The sequence below is a fragment of the Apodemus sylvaticus genome, chromosome 3 (genome assembly GCF_947179515.1).
Source record: "Apodemus sylvaticus chromosome 3, mApoSyl1.1, whole genome shotgun sequence".
In the NCBI taxonomy this organism is placed as follows: Eukaryota; Metazoa; Chordata; class Mammalia; order Rodentia; family Muridae; genus Apodemus; species Apodemus sylvaticus.
The window spans coordinates 70,737,092-70,758,273 of NC_067474.1; the positions used below are offsets into that span (position 1 = coordinate 70,737,092).

General features: G+C 47.1%; 1 protein-coding gene across 3 annotated transcripts in view; it reads right to left on the reverse strand.

Moving 5' to 3' along the window:
- Epb41l4b (erythrocyte membrane protein band 4.1 like 4B) overlaps positions 1-21,182 on the reverse strand; it is a 160,146-nt gene that overhangs the window by 84,459 nt on the left and 54,505 nt on the right. For all 3 annotated transcript variants that reach the window (XM_052176524.1, XM_052176526.1, XM_052176525.1), the window contains exons 3-11: positions 14,241-14,283; positions 13,393-13,471; positions 11,433-11,477; positions 9,142-9,194; positions 3,913-4,033; positions 2,239-2,326; positions 1,991-2,079; positions 1,611-1,680; positions 1,350-1,519 (exon numbers count right to left, since the gene is read on the reverse strand). In XM_052176524.1, the coding sequence (XP_052032484.1) occupies positions 1,350-1,519; positions 1,611-1,680; positions 1,991-2,079; positions 2,239-2,326; positions 3,913-4,033; positions 9,142-9,194; positions 11,433-11,477; positions 13,393-13,471; positions 14,241-14,283 (758 nt within the window). The remainder of the gene's footprint in view (positions 1-1,349; positions 1,520-1,610; positions 1,681-1,990; positions 2,080-2,238; positions 2,327-3,912; positions 4,034-9,141; positions 9,195-11,432; positions 11,478-13,392; positions 13,472-14,240; positions 14,284-21,182) is intronic.

A 21,182-nucleotide genomic window follows, 5' to 3' on the forward strand; every position in this document is an offset into this window, starting at 1 on the left:
TCTCTGGCCTCTTCATACACCAGGCGCACACACGGTGCACAAACACTCATGCAGACAAAACACCCATACGCATAAGTAAATGAAATTTAAAAAAAATCAAAACTCGCATTCCAAAGGCTGACGCACACGTGTATAGTCACAGACTCCGACCACAGAGGCTACATGTATTCATTTTTCACAGATGCCTCAGGAGTTTTCATACACTCATACTCAAAAGCAAAACTATGTGAGAATAAGTTATTTCTTAAGGCTCTTTTCAGATCCAGCACACACACACACACACACACACACACACACACACACACACGGGCGCGCGCGCGTACAGACAGTAAGTAGATCTTTGGGGGTTGCCAGCCTATCTCAATCAGCAAGCTCCAGATTCAGTAAGAAACCCTGGCTCAAAAATGAAGATGGAGACCAACTGGAGAAGATACCTACATTGATCTCAGGCCTCTGCAGACACATGCACACATGGCTTGCACATGTGTATATATGTCCACTGGAAGATGTGCAAAAAGCACCACACACACACACAAAGAAACAGAAGGACCAAGGCCAGGTGTGTGGGGCAGGCACACTTATAATCCGTTTGGGAAGAGGAAACAGGAGGATCACAAGTTCTAGACGGGCCTCGGAGAAGACATGGAGAAGAGAGGGGAGGTAGAGAAACCACAAAGGAAAAGGCAGCCTGGCTGGCACCACTCTACTCTACTCTACTGATCCCTGGCTGTTTGAGTCTGAGCCTCGTGTAGCTTGTACACACAGGGACACCTGATGTGCCTCAGTGAGGCTGCCTCTAAGGTTAGGAGTGGGTTGGGAGGTGTTCTGGTGCAGCACAATCCAATAAACCCCCGGGATGATAATATGTGCTGTATCTGCTCTATCATAGGCAGTCACTACCCCCCATGGCCGCTGAACAGCAGATATATGGCTGGACGAGACGAAGGAAGCGTGGTTTTCAATGTATTCAACAGTAATTCTCTTCCACAGCTTCCGGTAACCGGTGGTCACTGCACTGGGCAACACTGCTCAAGCTATAGGTCAAATCCTGGCAATTTTGTTATTAGATTGATGAACGTTTACCCATATATCCAAAACATACAGGGCTCTAGGCTCAAAATATTTGCAATGCTACCAGCCACCAAGCCCGTCAGATACAGGCTCCTCACCCCCATTTTATCAGTAAAGTAATGGAAACCAACAGAGGTCATAAAGGTCCTTCACAAAGAGGTGGGGGGTGGGGCAAACACCCCAAATGGCTGGATACAAGTCCGCTGCTACACTCATATACAAAAGAGGGGCTGTCATTCTCTGAGACATGTGGTCCACATCATAAAGCAATTGCCAACCTGAACCGGAAGCGGGAACCCAGCCGGATGAAGTCCGATCTGGCGGACTTGTTGTTGCTGGGTGTGCGCAGACGGAAGAAGGCATGGTGCTCCACGGCACACTTCCACAAGTGCTTGCAGGTGCGTGCACTGTCCAGCCTGAACACGAAGGTGTGCTCTTGCTCTCGCCCCTGAGGGAGGAAGCAAAGGTCCTCGTGGGAGCACACGTCACAGGGATGCCGGTGAGCCGAAGCAAGGAGGATACGGGGGAGCAAGACCTACCTGGTCATCATCCTCCACCACTACGAGGGTCAGTTTGCTCTTTTTAAAGTCCATTTTAGTGATCTTAGGCCTGGTCAGAGAGAAAGCATTTTAAAAAGGGCAGTCTACAGCCAAGTTGTCTACACATCAAACAGCTTCCTTTCTATTTATAAAAGCTTAGATTGGCTAAGAGAAGAAAATCATCATTCATTCATTTAAATACGATTATCTAGAAGTTCAGTGCACTGGCCACACACCCACAATGACAATAGGATGGTGTGATTTTTTTTTTTTTAAAGCAAATCTGGGTGTTGCAAATACCCCTCAAAATCATCCATCACATAGACTTTCCAACACAGAATAGGAAAAGACATTTTTAATATTAGACAAAACTAAATTACCAAAAGAATAAGCCTATTTTGTTAGCTCCTTCAAAGATTAATATGCCTGTCGGGGTCAGTCCAAGAGAATATTCACAGCCATCTCTTCCCTACAAACAAACGAAGTGACAGTCGGTAGAGGGTTCTAACAGGTCGTCACAGAGAAGAATGTAAAAACAATTTCCTCACCAAAAATTACTTTGTTGGCACACTATACATTTTCTTCAGAAACAGCAAAATAAAATGAAACGAACCCACGCGGTCCTTACCCTGACAACATGCATGTCCACCCCATACATCTCCAGCCACTTCGCTTTGTTCAGATAGGAGAGTTCCGCCTGGGCAGGGCTCTTTCCCCTTAGGAAAACCAATGGAGACACATGTAAACTGGGGCTCACACCCCAGTAGGGGTGTGAAGGGCCCACCGCTGTGCACTGTGCGGCAGAGGTCACACAATAGTTACAGAATGGAGGGTGCAAGTTTGTAAGGATGGGCAACAATCTCCAAGAAACCATTGTTGACCGAAATGGGAAGATCACAGGATGGTGTTTCTGAGGATGATCCCAGAAAACAAGAGCAGGGCCTAAGGCAACGGGAAGCTTGTTCCTCCAGATCTTTCTCTGGGAGGAAGCAGGCTGCTTGTGAGGGAGCGGGCAGGATGCACTGACTGCACCTCTGCACACTTCCCTATCACTGGGTGAAAACACATCATGCCATCTTTTATTTTAAAAGTCATCATAGGACTGAGGGACAAAAAATGGTCACGCTAAATGCCAGGTCCGAGAGTAACTATCAACAGGTGGAGTGCATGTGTGTGTAAATCACTGGGAAACTGCCTTATTCGTCCAGGCAAAACAAAAATAAAACCATCAGATTAGGGTGGTGGCAGTAGGGAGGCATGGAAGACATATACGCCATGCTGGCTCTCAGAGCACACTTCTAGACAAGCAGTACCGTAGGTCACATGGTCTCAGTGATGAATACTCTTTTGCTTGCTATAGGGTGTCAAGCCAAGTGTGAGATCGAAAATGTCTATGGTCCTTTCTTTCCCCCCTTTTTAGATTTTCAAATACTATGAGATGCCCTGGAGGGTAAGACCCAACTCTGAACATGAAAGTCATTTATGCCACATTAATCTGATACACAGAACTGAGAGGTCCTTGAGGTGATTTCATGCATATTTAAAGACTGTTCCCATGATTAGATTTCATGCCTGCTGCAGAAAGCCAGGAGTGGACCTTTCAAAGGTATCGCCAGGTTGGTGTTCAAAAGTTTCACACTTTAGATTCAGGCTTTGGGAGGTAGGATGTTCCACCTGTGTTTCTAAAAGGTTTGCTCCAGAACAGTGGTTCTCAAGCTGTGAGTTGCAACCCTTTTGGTGGTCAAACAACCCTTTCACAGGGGTCACCTACGACCATCAGAAAACACAGATATTTATATCATGATTCATAACAGTAGCAAAATTACAGTTATGAAATAGCAACAAAAATAATTTTATGATTCGGGTTAGCACAACCATGAGGAACTATATTAAGGGGCCCCAGCATTTGGAAGATTGAGAACCACTGTTCTAGAAGGTTCTGTTAGGGAAGGATGGGACCTTATAAGTGCCGTCTCTCCTCATTAATCCACACTTGGGGTGCTACTGGCAAGCAACGATCAAATTGGACAGGAGCTGTAGGTATTTCAAAGACAAAAAAAGATCATGGCTTGACCTTTGCACGTATCTCACACAGGTCTTTGGGAAACAGGTGTGAAGCACAGGACAGAAGCTACAACCCAGAGCTGTGGCTTTCTGGTATTTAACTGAGCCCCTCTCTATGAGGCAAAGGGCACGCTGTGCTGCAGAAGGCATGCAGTAATAGTTTGTCAGAAGGGTCTGGCGAACACATAGCACAAAATAAAGAGGCCGTTCAGACCACAAGAGAGGCGCACTGAGGTACCTGTACTCTTTCCATCTCTGGAAGATATCGAACTCCATGGCTTCTGTCTGATTTGGGATGAACCGGAACTCAGACACAAGCTCTGGTGTGTGCTCCGGGAGTTCACACTCTCCTAGCTCCGCTGTGCAGGTCATAAAAGGGAGGAAGATGAGAGACAGTGAACACTTGGGGTCATTGCTGCAACAGAGTCCGAAGGCATTCTTTCTAATCAGAAAGCACGGGTGCCCCTGATGTACAGCCCTCCCATTATCAGGTTCCCTCAGAGTCCCCGAGAGTCATTCTCACACCCTCTCAACAGAGACGCACACAGCCATCTTAGTCATCACTGTCTTGCTCCTCAATGCTTCTCCCACCTAGGGAGGCCTGGCTCTCACTTCCCCAGGAGGTGGAAATTTGCAATAAAAGGCAATTGCACTTGCAATGAGGATCTGCCCGTGAGCATCTTTTGCACAGGGCTCTCGTTAGCCATAGTCAGAGCAACACTTTAGGGTTTGCAGGCCTGGGAAGGGTGGATCAAGAATTTGGTGCACGCAGAATACAAGTGAGGAATAAAGGAGCAGCGAGGGAGGGAGGGAGGGAGGGAGGGAGGGCAGGCTGCAGGAGCGACCGCAGCAAGTCAAGCAGACCAAAGAAGAGGAGAAGGGGAGAAGGCAGAGGGCTGCGCCACAGAGGGAGAGCAACAGGGGCCTGCCCAGGAAAGGGCCCAACGTGCACTGCATGGTTCTTGTTCTTGCCAGGCTGCAAAACAGAGGGCCCAGGGACTCAACACGCGATGGATGGCCCTATCCCTCTGGAGCATGAATGAGAAAACCCACTTTCCCCACCCCACCCCTTTCTTCCAAGTTTCCTCTATAACCTGATTACAGTAAGCGTGGGCTTCCAGCTAGCAACTGTAGATGCCATCCATCGAGGGGCTGGGTCACCATGCAGACTTGCATGCCCACCCAGACAAGCCCAGTCACTGCCTCCGTTTCACAAGACCCTCAAGAATGGGTGATCCACAGCACTGGTTTTGAACGTGGAATGCAGATGAATCATTTGGTGAGCTCATCAAGGCATAACATCACTGGGCCCCATACCCAGAGATCTTGATGTGGACACAGGCCCAGAATTGAATGTAACTGTGGGTAATCTTCAACTTCTGACCTCCTACCTTCTCCTCTTGAGTGCAGCACTACACCTAATTTTATGTGATGCTGGGGATGAAACTCAGGACTTCATACATGCTAGGTAAGCATACTACCACTGGGCTGCATCTCCAGCCCATCGAATTTGCACTTATAAGAAATCCCCATGTGATACAGACATAGCTAGCCTGGGAATGGGAGAAAACCTGGAACCTGATGTCTCAAGACATCGAATCTACCAGTAGATGGAGCCACACATGCCGAGAAACCTGGGGGGAAACAGCAGCAGCTCACTACATATCCCACATCTTTTTATCACCCCATTGGGTCATGCACCGCCAGCATGTGGCTTCTGGGGACTAAAATCCCACAGCCCAACTTCAGGAGAGGGACTCCATCTGACTTGCAGAATGGATAAGATGTCTCCGTAACTAGGTGTGGTATGTCACATCCTGAAATCCCAGCGATGAGATGGGCTTTGGTAGGTGGTTCTTGTGGTCAAGGTCAAAGTGACCTTGTGGGCAAGACAAAGTGAGACCCAGTCTTAAAACACAACACAAAACAGTTCCATTCCTGCACAGGAGGAAATAAAATCAAAGTTGAAGAGACTGTGCCTTTACAATACAAAGTCTGGCAAAGAGAGATGGCCTGATAAACACTTCTCCATTAGAACAACACCCTCCACATCACTAAGATCTAGACATAAAGGAGTCTGGGCCAGGGCAAACAGCAGCCTATTGCGCTGGGCAAGGGGACACACATGAAATTCTGTCCTAGAAACAATGTATAACAGAAAAGGGGTAAGAATGAGTTCTCCAAACTGGAGACCACCACTGACCTTGGCCCAAGAGGTCACCGTAGAGTGTTTCTGGCAAGCCTTAAGCTTTGTATAGTCTAGAGAGAGATTCCTTTGGCGTCTCCTGTACCCATAGGCAAACATGACTCAATAAGGCCCTGTGTTTACTGGTGTCCTAAATTGTCAGGATAAAGTATGCCAAAGACGCCAGTGAGAAGGAAGGCAGTGTCCCCTCCAGCCTTTGTGGTACTGAAGCAGGCCTGAGGAGCAGCCCGGTCACCACTCTGCCTTCCAAGAACAAGCCGGCAGAGCTTGGCACTCCAAGAATCTCCTAATTCTGCAGCCAGGCTCTGGCTCCACGCAGGCTGTAGAAGGCAAAGGAAAGAGCTCAGATGTAAGAGACTAAACTCCAGCTCTCCGGCAGCTGTCTGTGTGCCCCAGGCAAATCACTGAGCTGTCCCAGGTCCAAGATCTCTACCCGAAACACGGGAGCGGTCACACAGACAAACGGGCCGTCTCACATTCCTTTTATCCTTTCGCATGAATTAATTCCAAATCTACCACCCATGTATTCCCCAAAGAGCACATCCTCCACGGAAGACCACGGCATCTCAACTCAGGGGACAAGATTAACTCAAGAACAACACTAAGCTACGCGTGAAAGGCTCAACCACCAAAGGAACTCTGCCCTTTCTTTTCTTCACACCACAGAGTGAAGCTAGTGTTCACACAGGGGGTTCCTGATGACAACCTGAGAAGGGCTTCCCCGTGTGTCCCTTAGTCTTCCAAGTATTTATTCACACCTGGCATAACGATCATTATTAAATTATACTTCAGACATGGGTAGTTTCTCCAAGAAATGCTCTCATCTTTGCTGCTTCTACAGCTGGACCAGTGAGGGCAGGGATGTGCTCCTCCTCAAATCACTCAGGACAACAAGACAAGCTTAAAAGGCTGTGCCAACAGCCTCAGGAGGAAGCTTCTGCAGTGATTAATGGCCCCGGGCCTGACACGGGTGCTTGGGTGCTTTCCTTTCATTAACACCACCCTGACAGATCCTTCAGGGCTGCCAAGCCTGACTAGGCCTCTTGCAGCTCAGAAACAAGTGTACATGAAGGCTACTGTCTGTGCTGGTAAAAATGTGCATCTGACCAACAAAAGAAGCCAGGAGAGCTGCCATGATCCCAACTCTGCCTATGCCGAGGCGCTCGCTCCCCGCGCTTGCTCACCCGAGACCTGCTGGAGACCTGCTGCGTCACCCTGCACAGGGAGAGGAAGCATGGCGCTCTGCATTTGACACAGTTGGCTTTAGAACTAACTGCTGTCACCACCAGTGTTCTCAAACAACACACCGAGGGTCTCCCAAAGCTCATTCCTCTATTGTTCTACACTTACTAAGCACCTGTTAAGAAGTGACTAAGAACAAGAAGTATTGAGGAACGAGGAATGCTCATTATCAGCAAACACCTTTACATATCTAACTGTGACACGACACAGTGACTAAATACAGCAAGTAGGACCAGTGACATGCCTCAGCAGGTGATGCTTGCCACCAAGCCAATGACTTGAGTTCAAGTCATGACCTATGTGTAGAAGAGAAGGGACTCCTGCAAGTTGTCCTCTGATCTCTGCACACACACTAAATTTAAATCTAACAAGAATACTAAGAAACAGCACACAGAAAGAATCTGTATTATTCTAATATGAGTTACGTTTTTACACACACACAAAAATCTAAACTCATTAACAGAAGATGTAGGTGCTGGTGGGTGTCAGTCTGGGATGTTGCGTCCTTCCTTTGACCTGCCTGACTGCTGTGCTGTTCTACCCAGAGTCTGTAATCAGTGTGATCTGATCTTGTGATACCTCTCAGATCAGCTCTTCTTAAATTAGTGAACTATCAGCTGGTTGAGACAGCTCGGCAGGTCAAGACACTTGCACTAACACGGACAACCCCAGCTTGATGTCCAGAGCCCACACATGAAAGCAGACAACACACTCTCCAAAGCTGTCCTCTGACCTCCACTCTTGTGCGCGCGCGCACACACACACACACAAATTATAATTAGAAAAATACAACAGTAAAAACCGTGTCTTTTTACGATGTTCACAAATTCGATGAGTGGATGTGTCGCAGATCATAATTCGGCAAAGCACTGACAAGCGCATGTCATGAAATCCCCTTCTCTTAGTTGCTTTGGAGACTTAAAGCAAGTATTTCTCGTACATTTTAACTGAAGATCCTCCAGCCCCTCCCACAGACGAACAGTCAAGGTGGATGGTCCTGCAGGCAGACCTCCTGCCAGCGGCCAGTTCCCACTTGCATGCTGGTGACTTTAGCACCTCTTGGCCAAGGCCCAGACAGCCACTTCTCCACAGGAGCCTCCTTCTCTGCTCACTCACTAATGTCACCCCCACCCCCCACCCACCCCCCACCCCCACCCCCCCCACCCCCACCGCAGCAGCCTGAGTCCTCCCACCCCTTCCTCACCTTAAGGCTCATCAGAGAGTCCAGCTCCTAGCACTGACAGACAGGGCGGTTGCATTCACTGTGTGCACACCCACCGAGCCTGCTCAGGTTCTTACTATGTGTTAGGGTAACAGCCCTCGCCCTACCCAGACCTAGCCCCACTCTAATTCCTCCTTTCCACACAGCCTTTCCAAAATACACACCACCCAGGCCTGCTGCCTCAAGAACGTGCAAAGTTCGCCAGTTCACACTGCGACTGCACACTTACTGTCCCTGTGACTTTCATTATTGTTTGTTTGCTGGCTCCCCACCACCACCCAGAATGGGGTCTTATGTAGCCCAGGCTGGCCTCAAACTTGTATTCAGTTAAGGATGACTTTGAATTTGTGATTCTCCTACCACCACCTCTTGAATACTGGGGAGTTATATCTCTACCAGCCCCTTATTAAACAACCCCACACCCACACGTGAGGTGTGGAATGTGGAATGTCCTTGGGCATGGAACCCCAAGGCCGAGCAAGACCCCATTCCAAGCAAGAGCTGCATCTCCGCTCCTCTCTGTGCTTTCACCTTGGTGCTTCAAGTCATCCTTGTCCTCCCCACTTGCCCCATGGTCCTCCCTCTCCCGAGTCCCTTGTGGATCTCTGCTGCTGGGGAACTGTCATAATCTGTGTGCTTTCCTCAGAAGGCTGCGAGCTCCTGGGGACTGAGACCACATCTTGTGCTTTACATCCTGGGAGAAAGAGGGGCACCGGACCTGGCACACAGCACATTCTCACTGACGAAAATGAAAGCAATAACTTCAAGATGCTAAGTGTCACGAAGGAGGAGTGTACCTTGCAGACAGAGGGCGGCTAGTTCCACGGCCGTTTCATAGGGGCACTTCAGTCTTGAAGGGGAAAAAAAAAAGAAATTAATATCAAATATAGGAAGGTTACAGTTATAATCATGTAACACATGCCAATAAAAAACATCCTGGAAAAGTCAGCATTAGCTAAATACAGCTTCTGATGCCAGTCCTTTATATTTTTAGTGTCTACATTAAAAAACACAAACATGGCAGTTCTCAACATATATATCCAAGTATACACCCCATCAACCATGCAGACGCTTCCAATGTATATGGAAAGAACTTAGAATGCTCAGTTAACAGTGAAAACCTTTCTTTGTATTGTTGCCCTAAGTTTATTTTCTCTCCATACAGTCATTTGTCTCTTCAAGCTGCCTTTAATCGTCCTTAAAACAGAGTCCTGGTGGCAAAAACAAACACACCAGCACTGTACAGACAACTTCCAAGACCTCTAGATGGACTCAGTATCTACCAGGCCCAGCTGAGGCAGAACTACTGAAGAGTATTACTGCAAGCACAGTGATTTTACTCAAACTCTCGGGTGAAGCCAGTGCCCCTCTCCGCATTTCTTTTTCCGGATGAGAGAGTGAGCCTTCTGCATCCCACCCAAGGCCTTCCAGATGATAGGAGGCAGGGCTGGGCTCAGGACACTGTTGCAGTTACACACAAACTAGCTGGGTGGGGGTGAGGACAAACTGCGAAGCACTAGACACAGATGGAATACCACCGTCAATGTATTTACACACTGAAGACAAGTTCTAGAGTTACGAGGCCTTTAGTATGATGAGTGCAGAATGGACAGAGACCAAAATGTACACACACTCAGCACACACCAGCCAGAAACTGTATAGCACGACTGAGTAAGGCCAACGTAGACACTGCACAGTCTGCTCATTCTATTACCTCTCTGCAAGAGCTTTTTTGGGTTTTTGTTTGTTTGTTTGTTTGGTTTGGTTTGGTTTTTTATTTGATTTGGTTTTTTCTAGACAGGGTTTCCCTGTATAGTCCTGGCTGTCCTGGAACTCACTCTGTAGACCAGGATGGCCTCGAACTCAGAAATCCGCCTGCCTCTGCCTCCCAGAGTGCTGGGATTATAGGCATGCACCACCACCGCCCGGCTTGCAACTGAAATTTTCAGCGTGTACTTTGTACGAAGAATTTACAAATGCAGAAACTACATTTTAATTCAAATTTGATGTATTTATATAATCAATTTATATTTGGTTTTGTTGTGTGAGACGGGGTCTTGCCCTGTAGCTTTGGCTGGCCTAGAACTCACTAGTCACTAGGTGACTAGTCTCAGACTCACTAAGACCCTCCTGTCTCTGTTTCCCTAGCTCTGCAATTCCAGGAGTGGGTCACCACAACTGGCAGAAATTATCCATTACATTTCCTTCAGTTCACATTTAAAATCAGAACATATTCCTGTTGGTGACATCAGGCACTGCTTCTTAGTCTTAATATAGCCTCAGGTTTGTCTCTAATTTTTTTTAATGTAATAGAAAATATTTAATAGCTCTTGCTGGAAGATGATAAAAGCTAATTTCTTTACATTTATTTATTCACATAGATATAGATATAGATGGTGTGTGTGTGTGTGTGTGTGTGTGTGTGTGTGTGTGTGTATGTGTGTGTGTGTTGGCGTGGGGTGGGGATGGGGACATGCCTATGCCACAGCACATGTACAGAGGTCAGAGTACAACTTTCAGGTCCCAGGGATTAACTCAGATCTTTAGGCTTGGCTGCTGAGCATTCTGTCAGCCTTCTTTCTCTACTCATGCCCCCTCAAAACCACCCACACTCACTACAAGCCTAACGCCCTGGGTGTAAATAGCATTTCAGTGAGGGGACAAATCCACAGCTCTGGCTTGCATGTCACACAAGGACCTCTTCACAAGGCTGTAGTGTGACGATGATGAGTGAGACCGTAAAGTGCACAAACACTTGCACATGTATACATGCTGACGGTGTGTGCTGCTTGCATGTTCAACAGAAGCCAGGGTGAACAGGCAGTGATGTGGCGGGGAGAAGGCAGTTAGTTCCCAAATACACATCACTCAAGATCCTCAGTGTACTTGGAGATGCTCCAAGTCATGAAGGGATCGCTGTAAAACGGGGGGAAGATGGCAGCAGCGCAAGTATCCAACTCACTTCACAGAGCCTGGTGCACCGTTTGAGTTTGGTAAAGGGGCCAAGGGCGAAAGAATTAAAACAGTGCGTTGCTGACGTACACTATGCTCTCTGCAGGGGTAAGAGTTAGAACAAAACCATACTTACTTTCCAGAAAGAATGTCATGCCTGAGTTGCAAAACAAACAGGTACCTGACAAACATATACAAAAGTCAACAGAGGGGAACCCAGCCGCCTCCAATCCCCAGCCGCCCATCACAAATACCCCTGCACGTGCCCTGGATTTCTGCACTGTCAAAAGGGACTCCAAAGCGAATGAGGAGGGAGGGAGCCTCCTTCTGAGCCTGTGGAAAGGTATCCCTGGTGTGGGACTGCACACGGGGAGTTTGCAAGATACTTGTAGGATGGAGCACAGATGTGGTCTGATGTGACTTGCAGGATGGCTTTGGTGCAGGAGAGTCTAGCCCAACAGGCATGGAGAACTCTGCACAGGCATGCAGTGCATCCAAGAAAATGGGCTGGGCAGAACCACTGAGCTGGCACCTGGCCGGTGAAACCTAGCAGATCCGAGGACTTTTCAAAAAGTCTGCAAAGTCTGCAACAGACTTTAGAGTCTGCTAGAAACTACTTGACACTTTTCTTCCTGGTGCAGTTTAACTGCTGACTGTTTTTAAAACAAATAAACACTCATGCAAACCATGCAAAATACACACACACACACACACACACACACACCACACACCTAGAATTACACTACAAAAAAATTTACAGGTATAATAAGAAACAAGGAGAAAAGAGTCAAAAACCATAAGGAGGGCTGAGTTAAAAATAGATGTATCAGTCTTAAGTACAAATCTTTTATTTTTAGGAAGATGTGGCCACCAAACCACTTTGTACCAACCAAAGCCTCCTACACTCTAGGCCCAGTCAGGATCCTACACTTGAGAGTGGTCCCCAGGAATCCTGATTGTTTTTGACTCACATATCCACCTTAAAAATGACCTGTTCTTGTGACAGCTAAGGGCTATATGTTTGATAAAGACCTCCAAGGAGAAATACTGACATTGGTTAATGAGTTGCACCTTGGAAGCCATGTGGGAAGCCCTTTTCTGTGGAATGGCTAGAGACTTTGGATGGTCCAGAAATCAGCAGGAAGGCTGAAGGTTCTATCTCATTCCAGAAGGTTCTGCTTCCCAGCAGGTCCTTAATTATAACTGAACTTACGCTTCTCAAACTTACTACAGTGACATGCATATTCACACCAACCACAGCATGGTGTCCATTGGGCTAAAAGTTCTGGTTCCCATAGAGAAACCCTGGAGGGAAAGCCCCCCAAAGGCCCTTGTCCTATGCACAAGTAACTTTCAAATGTCACTTAGGTGGTCCTCTCCAAGTTGCTGACCACAAATGTAGACCATCCATCAATGTACAAGTCACTGTTACAATATATCACAAGAAAAATCGGTGACAAGGACACTCTGGGGATATCAAGAACTCCATAAAGCATTCCACGGATGGAAGGGAAGTTCCGTATCCCAACCCCTGTTTACATTCTCCCTTTCATCTATATTGATTCTTAAATTCAACAAGTAAACACAGGCACTCACAACATATCAATATCCAGTGGGGCCAAGAGATATAAGTGGGCCCTAACAACATCTTTGCTGACAGAGCTGCTTATGTGAGGTGAGGGGTTCCTCTAATTGGAATAATCAGAATGTTTTGCAATACCTCACCCCCCCCCAAAAAAAGAGGGGGAGGAGGGGGAAGAAGAAGAATAAGAAGAGGAGAAAGAAGAGGCAATTTCTTACTAAGAAACCTTTTCCCAAAATCTACTTTTGTTGTTGGTAATGGAGACAAAGACAAAATGGCAAAGATGAACCTACCACTTCCCAGGGTCTAAGAAAATCCATCTAATCTGACTCATAAAAAATACCAAATTAAGCAGACTTGTGGATTTTTAACAGCAGAAGAGCTCAAGGAAAGTGCTAGTAACTTCTGCTTAGAAAATCAGAGCTAAAAGAGAACCAAGCCCCTGACTGAGTAGATTCCCCCATACTGGCCAAGGCAGGGGCTACGGGACAGAATCCTCTCTGCGATATCCTACCTTGTAAATTCCTCTCGAAGGTTGTTTGGTTCTGAAGAATAGTATTTGACTCGAAAGTGCAAAGCATAGGCAGGTCCAACTAAATATTTGGAGAAAGAAAGGTAAAGATGTTTGTCCCCATCAGACAAAAGGAAACGCATCCTACTGACAGCAAGCTCACAGCTCCGTCTATCTGGAGCTGGAAAAATGGGACCAAACATGTAGGTTGTCTGGAAGATTTAGCCGGGAACCTCGTCTGGCAGGAAACCTTGCTTGGGTGGGTTACAAACAGCGGGCATTTCCCTTTTATCTCGGACGGGATTACTCCCAAGTGGCATCCACATTTCACAAAGTACAAAGTGGGCTGGAGGCTAGTGACACAGAAGGAGCAAGGTGCTCTGCGGGCAGAGACACCGCGAAAACATCGGAAGGTTTAAGGGGATATCATCTCCAAATGATCTAAGCATAAATACCATTAGGAAACCATGGTTACCACACCTGTAAGGAATGAGCTGGAACCTTCCTGCTTCCTACCCCCATCCTGAATCTGCTTTGAAACTTACTTGGCAGTGAGTAAAGGAGGTGACAGCTTTCTGAATAGAACATTAGTCAGTTCTCATTGGCAGGGGTGTCTGATTTGAAATGAGAGCACAGGTGGGTTTTAATATCTACCCGAAATACTCAATCAATTTTAAAGCTCTACTTTTTGGCCAGTTTACAGGAAGTTAACAACCACCCATTTAACATTGGCTCTATTTACTAATCAAAAGATCTCAAAAATCTTGACAAAGCAGTTGACTGTCAGATTTTTTTTTTTTAAAAAGTGGGGGGGGGGGGAAGGCACGAACAGACTGGAGTCTGTGTCTTACCTTTCATCTGTTTCTTTATGGGTTTCGAGTGATCCAGCCAGTGCTGAAAGAAAAACAGTATTTCTTTAGGAACCAAGTATGCACCCCTGGATTTCCTCTCCTCTGCAAACCTGGGTGTACTCACAAAGACCTGACACCGAGTCAGATCTTGACTTCCTCCCTGGAGATGGGCAAACTGCTAGGTTGGATACTGAAAAATCCTTTGTTCAGGCTGGAGAGCTGGCCCAGCAGTTAGGAACCCAGGTTCAGTTCTTAGCACCCACATGACAGCACTATATCACCAGCTTCTAGGGGAGATCTGCTGCCCTCTTCTGGACTCCTTAGGCATCAGGTACATTAATACACATGGTGCACATACATACATGGAGGCAATCACTCATACATATAAACATAAGATAAATATTTTTTAAAAGTCTTTGGTTACCAATGACTGGGCCAATATAAGACCCATCCTATGGGCAAGAATCAATCCCTGATACTATTAATGATACTCTGTTACGCCTGCAGATAGGAGCCTAGCATAACTGTTTTCTAAGAGGCTCCACCCAGCAGCTGACCAAGACAGATGCAAAGACATAAAGCCAAGCATTAGATGGAACTCAGGAAGTCTTGTAGATGAGCTGAGGGAAGGACTGAGGAACCCGGAGCAGATGGAGACTCCACAAGACCAATAAAGTCAACTAACCAGGACCCAGAGACCGAACCACCAACACCAACCAAAGAGCATACAGAGGCTGGGCCTAGCCCCACCCTACTTCATCCTCCCCACATATGTAGCAAATGAGCAGCCTTTATGCAGGTCCCCCAAACAACTGAAGCAGGGGCTGTCTCTGCCTCTGTTGCCTGCCTGTGGATCCTGTTCCCCTAATCATCACTAGGTGATATAGTCCGTAATTGGACTGCTCTGTCTGGTCTCAGTGGGGGAGGTTGTGCCTAGTCCTGCAGTGACTTGATGTGCCAAGGTGGGCTGGCACACATCAGGGACTGCCTCCTTTTCAGAGGAGAAGAGGAGGCTGTGATGGGGATGTAAAGTGAATACATAAGTCAATGGGAAAAAGTCTTGGCTCAAGTTGGAGAGATTGTTCAGTGTGTAGTTAATGCTTGCCTCGCACTGAGGCTTAAAGGATGACTCAGCAAGTCAGAACACTAGTTGCCCTTCCTGAGAGCCCAGGACTTACAAGCATCTGTAACTCCAATTCCAGGGGGATCCAACACCCTCTTCTGACCTCTGTGGATGGTGTACTCACATAGTGAGTACATAGGCAAAACACCATACACATTCATGAAAATAAATTACCATTTAAAGTGTTTGCTCTAGGGATCAGAGTTGGGATCCCTAGAACCTACAGAGAAGCCAGGTTAGGTGTTAGGTAGCCACCTGTAATTCCAGTTTAGGAAGACAGAGGAAGGATTCCCAAAGTGAGCTGGCTGATGAGAGTACCAGTATCAGTGAGCTCTGGGTTTGATTGAGAGACCCTGTCTCAATGAGTGAGGCATACATACATATGCATATGTAAGTAGAAAAACAAATAATTTTCTTGTGCATGTAAATGTATTTTGCTACTAACCAGCTTCCCAAAGCTTTTTTAAAGAGGTCAGAAAGCTTTTAAGACCCTCTAAGAAACTAATCTGCAAAGTCCCTTCTAAAAATTCTGAGTTCCTGGTGTTATGATCAATCTTCCCCAGTAATTCCAAGTCTCCACTAGTCTAGCTAAAATTACAAGCTCTGTGCTAAACTCTGGTTGCATATCAGCCTATGGTTCTAACACCCTCAACTCTGACACCAGGAAAACAAAGTCCCTGGCCTCCTTCACCCTTTTATAGTCCTAGACCCCAGCACTGACAGGAAGAGGCAGATAGCTCAGCTGTGGCCAGGGAGGACATTTCAGCTGCTCCTCTTAGTTACCAGAAACCCTACTTCAGTTTTATCTACCTAAGGAGGTTACAAAGCCATTTCTCTCATATAAACATTTATGTCAAATTTGTTGACATGCTCAATAGTCTAACTTCTATAGGAAGTTACAGATAAGAACACTATAGAGATATATCGCCCAGATAAGTCCATCCACAACAGAAAGCACAGTGAATTAAAGATGCATTTAATCCCTCTGGCCTGCAAGTCCTGCCTGGCTACACAGCCGACCACAGAGTGTTAGTTACTTTTATGCCTGTTATTACGTGGTTATCCCTGGGATCTCAAGACAGAAAAGCACTAGCCATCAATAACCCAGGAAAGGTCAAAAATCACAATCTGAAGTCTGGTCTCTCCTGAATGCTTATTGTTTTCATAGCATCATAAAGCTGAGCTATTGTGAGTCAGGGGCTATCTGTATGGTGAGTCTCTCAGACCAACCCTAATGGACAGGGACCATGTGGCTGTTGGCCTCTGCTTTCTGTGGGAGGGTCCAGGTGTGGTACTTAGCATGTTCTTCCTGGATTTAGAAATAATAAGTGTGACTTTCAGAAAGTTTTATTTTATATGTATGGGTGTTCCACATGTATTTACATCTGTGAACCATGTGTGTGCTTGGTGCTGGAAGAGGCTGTGAACCCCCCCAGAACTGAGGCTACAGATGGTCATGAGCACTGAAGTCCTAAGGCAGCCAGCACTGTGAACTGCTGAGCCATCTCCCCAAACTCAAAGTGTGAATTGTTTTTTAAAAGGGGGATAGACATGTTCACTATCACTGTAACTAACTCAATGCATACTGGGGGTTCACTGTTATAAAAAGAATTGAAATGAAGCAGGCAAAACAGGTTTCTCTCCAGCTATTCTGAAGCAGAGGCTGATTCTGCTGACTACCGGGGGCTTGCAGAAGCAATCTACACTGAGCACATGTTACTAATGAGGAAGGGTGGGGCTGAATGAGCGAGCGCAGTGTACTCCATACCTAGCCACAAAGCCTGAGAGGACTGTGTGGGAGGAGGGGGTGTGGAAACACAAAAAAGCACATAACGGATGAATTAGAATACAATAAGCGTGCGCACTGTGCTAAGGAGCGGAGAATGTGGGCCTCCGCCATCTCCACACCGCCTAGGCTGGGTGACAGAAGCGGATCAGCACAGCAGGGTGCCTATCTCTAAGGCACCGTGGCTGGGATGCTACATCGCATTGTTTATAGCTCTGAATAGGCAATGACCTAAATGTCCATCAACAAAGATGGATTCAAAAATGGCTCATTGGTATAATGCATTACTATTTTAAAAGGACGTAGGCTGCTGTTTACTGGTGTGACAAGAGCCCACAGCACAATGTTGAGGTAGGGATATGAAATCAGGTAGGATCCTGTTTACAGAAAATTATTATTTTCTACCAAGATGTGTCCAGATATATTTGTAAGGGATTTTTTTTTTTGGAGGGGGGTCAGGGATGGCAGGGACGTGAATGTCATTTTCTCTTACTTTTCTGAACAGCCTTTAATTTCAAAGAGATTGTTATCTAGTGTGGGAGGGCTATCCTGTTTGGATGTATTCATTGTTTGCCTACTAGGCATGTTTATTCTGTGTTCTGAGACAGACTCTCACATATCCCAGGCCGGACTCAGACTCCCTACGTAGCCGAGGATGACCATGAACTTGTGATGGTCTTACTTCCATCTCCTGAGTGCTAGCAATGCAGGTACGCACTACCACACCCAGCCTGTGTGATGGGGAGCACCCAGCCCAGAGCTTCCTGCAGCCTAGATAGCCATGCCAACACCCATCCTACATCCTCAGCTCCGAGCCAAGCAATTTCGATTAGGAATTTGCAGGACAAGAATTAGATCTCACCATGGCCCTTAACCATGCCCGGACACCCCCTCCCCCCAAGTTTCATTTTGGGAAGGACAGACAGAGAGAATAGAAGCATACGTATGTTCCTGCCAAGCTCCATGCTAATGTCTATGACCAAACCTGTACTGGATGAATGCACCATTCCCAGGCACATCAAGTTCTCCTGCAGCCAGCCTTCTAGTCTAAAGAGCTCAAGATACCCACAGCGTAAAGGAACCCATTCCTTTCTTTCTCCTGTTTCCTTACCATTAGTCTGGGCAGATCAAGTTCAAGCCCATCTTCCCTCTCCCTCTACTGTGATGCTCTCATCTCGATCCAGGCCCCTCGTGTATGGTTTTGCTGGCCTGAGTTTCGGCTCTGACTGCACATTACAATGCTGGAAGAAGCAAATGACTGAAGCTGATACCCAGGGACCACACAAGACCCAGCGGCCCCATCTGAAAGCATCGGTTTCACAGATGCGTCTAGTGTGCCAGTCAGTACTTACTACTTACTCTTCCGTACTCGCCACTACAGGAAGGTGCCCTGTGGACCTTCAAATGTCTTCAGCTCTGTGTGAGCTCTATAAAATCTCAAGCAATTCCAGGGTTTATGGGCTAGTCCAAGAGGTGAGCTGGCCAAATGTCCACACATGGGGATAATGTAAGCGTAGACGGTTGCCAGATGCTCAGACAGGCAGCAGCCAGCTCCGCCCTAGGGCTAATGGGGTTCCCTTTATCTATCTTCATGGAGGCTTCATCCTTTGCATCTACAGCGGGGCTTGCCAAGACAGAATCCACAGACTGAAGCTAAGAAAAGTGTCAAAGTGAAATCAGTATTCTAAGCTCCCTAACCCATAGGGTTTTTCAGAACAAGGGTTGGTGGCTCCATCAGAGTTGATCCTGAAGCAAAGATGATAAAGCTTATCTTGTGTCCAACTGGCTCAAAAATGACCTGTCTTTCTTCACAGCTGCAAAGGCATAGCAGGTGTTGATCACCGGTCCTGCATCCTACAAGAATTCCCCTCCCTGTGACTGGAGCACCATAGCAACAAAAGACCTGGCATTTAGAAAATTCCATGTCATGAAAATCTTTGAGAGCTGTATCCGGCAGTAGCAAGACCTGTCTGACATGTTCACCTGCATCTTAGCTGAATAAAGCAGACCATCCGTCAGGGAAGGCCATGGCATTCAGCCCCTAAGCTCCTTCTCGGACCATTCAACCATCACCGCAGGCAGACTGATGCATACTTGGAGTTCAAATGGCAAGGCACTGAACTGGGCTCTCTCGTGGATGTTGGCAAGGTGATTTCTTGTCTGAATCTGTCATCCTAGTCCATCTGGCAAAGCCCTTTCCATAGATCAAGATGTGGGCTGTGATCCTGGCAGAGCCCATCTGTTCTACCAGAACATCAGTTCTGGAAGCACGACTGGCACAGACTGGCTGTAGAACTGAATGGCCCGAGTCCTCAAGGGGAGCACTGAAGCTCAGAGCTTAAAGCGAGCCTTAAAATCTCTGTCCATGGAGCCCTCGCTACAAAGGCTAAGTTGTAAGACTCAAGGTCTACTACCTAGAAATTTCCTAGGCTTAAAAGGAATATCTACTCTGCCTTGAATTTAGAGCCAGAAGGGATCTGAAGAGGAGCTCATAACCACGGGAATAAGGGAAAGAAAGAACACTTGGGATTCAGGTCTGGGATAGGAAGAGTTGTGAAAAGGCTGTGTTGGGATTCAAACTCACTGTTGTTAAGTGTCAGTGTCCCCAACCTAAGGCCCATCACAACCCAAAATGATGCCAAGCATCACCTCTACCTACATGCGGGGGGGGGGGGGGGGGGGAGGGGTCATCCTTCCTCTTCATCCAGAATGGAGCCAATAAAACTCACAGCCATGACTGGAGGTTTCCTTGGAGATTAGCCTAAGTCTCCCCCACAACAGCTTTGAATTAAGCACTGATCACGTGTTTACCTGCCCCCTCACCGTGGCTGAGATTCACAGATGGGCTCCCGGAGGCCTGCTGTACTTCCTCAGACCACATGACACTTCTCTGTCCTACCACCAGAAGACCAGGACTCCTTCCCTGCTTTGCAACCTTCTGCTGTGTGGCCACAAGTCTTTCTCACCACGGGCTTGCCCCTACTATGTCTATAGAATTAATAATTGTCTGCAACAGCTACACAGATAGCCACAGACCACATTTATATATACATGACTGTTTCTTCTTTCTTTTTCGTAAATGTTAGGACTCAAACCCTTGTACGTGTCAGGCAGGTTCTTTACCCCGGGGGCTCCGGCCAGCCCTGCTCCTTTCTCTTACAATCACATCTGAAATAGCATGAGGCGCAGGTGCAGGCAATGACCTTCCGAGATGTGGCCAGCAGGAAGGCAGGGGCACTGCAGGATCTCCGCAGTCACCACAACTGTGTTAAGTCTGCTGCACAGCCCTGACTCTCACCTGCCAGATTCAAAGCCGTAAAGAACGGGAAAAACAACACATGGCCTGGCTGGAAGGAAAGGACAGAATCATCTTCCTCTAATCTCATGCTGTAAAATGGACTGCCATAAAAACTCTGTTCCTGTTGGGAAGGGGTCAGTGAAGGGGACTCCAGGCCACACACAACACCTGACCTTTGTAAGGGAAGGAGATGTCTTCTATGAAGACTTTTGTTAAAAGTTCTGCCCTAAAGCCCTGCTTTCCCTCCCTGCCTCTCCTATTCTGTTGACACATCAATGACCATTCATACCCCTCCCACCCCCAACCCCCCTCTGACACTCAAGTACTCCCTCCTCTGTGAGCCTGGCCACCCTCTGCTGAAGGACTGACCACACTGTACTCACTCCATGCAAATGTCTGCCTCCTTCATCAAAACACAGTGTCTAGCTAGCTCATGTCTGCAGCCAAAGAGCTTGGCCCTGGTATGCCCTAAGTCAAGTTTGGCAAATGTTCCGTGTGCGTGTGTGTGTGTGTGTGTGTGTGTGTGTGTGTGTGTGTGTGTGTTTACTGTGTATAGAGCAAACACTCATATAGTCCAATGGAAAGTACCAGACTTTGGAATAAGATCAAATTTTGGATCCCGACTTTGTCCTTACTTTATTGTGTACAAAGTTTCCAATTTCTCTGAGTCTTAGATTAATCCCCCTGTAAGATGATCTGCTTTGTGCCAGCTTTGCAGATGGGTGATGAATGCTG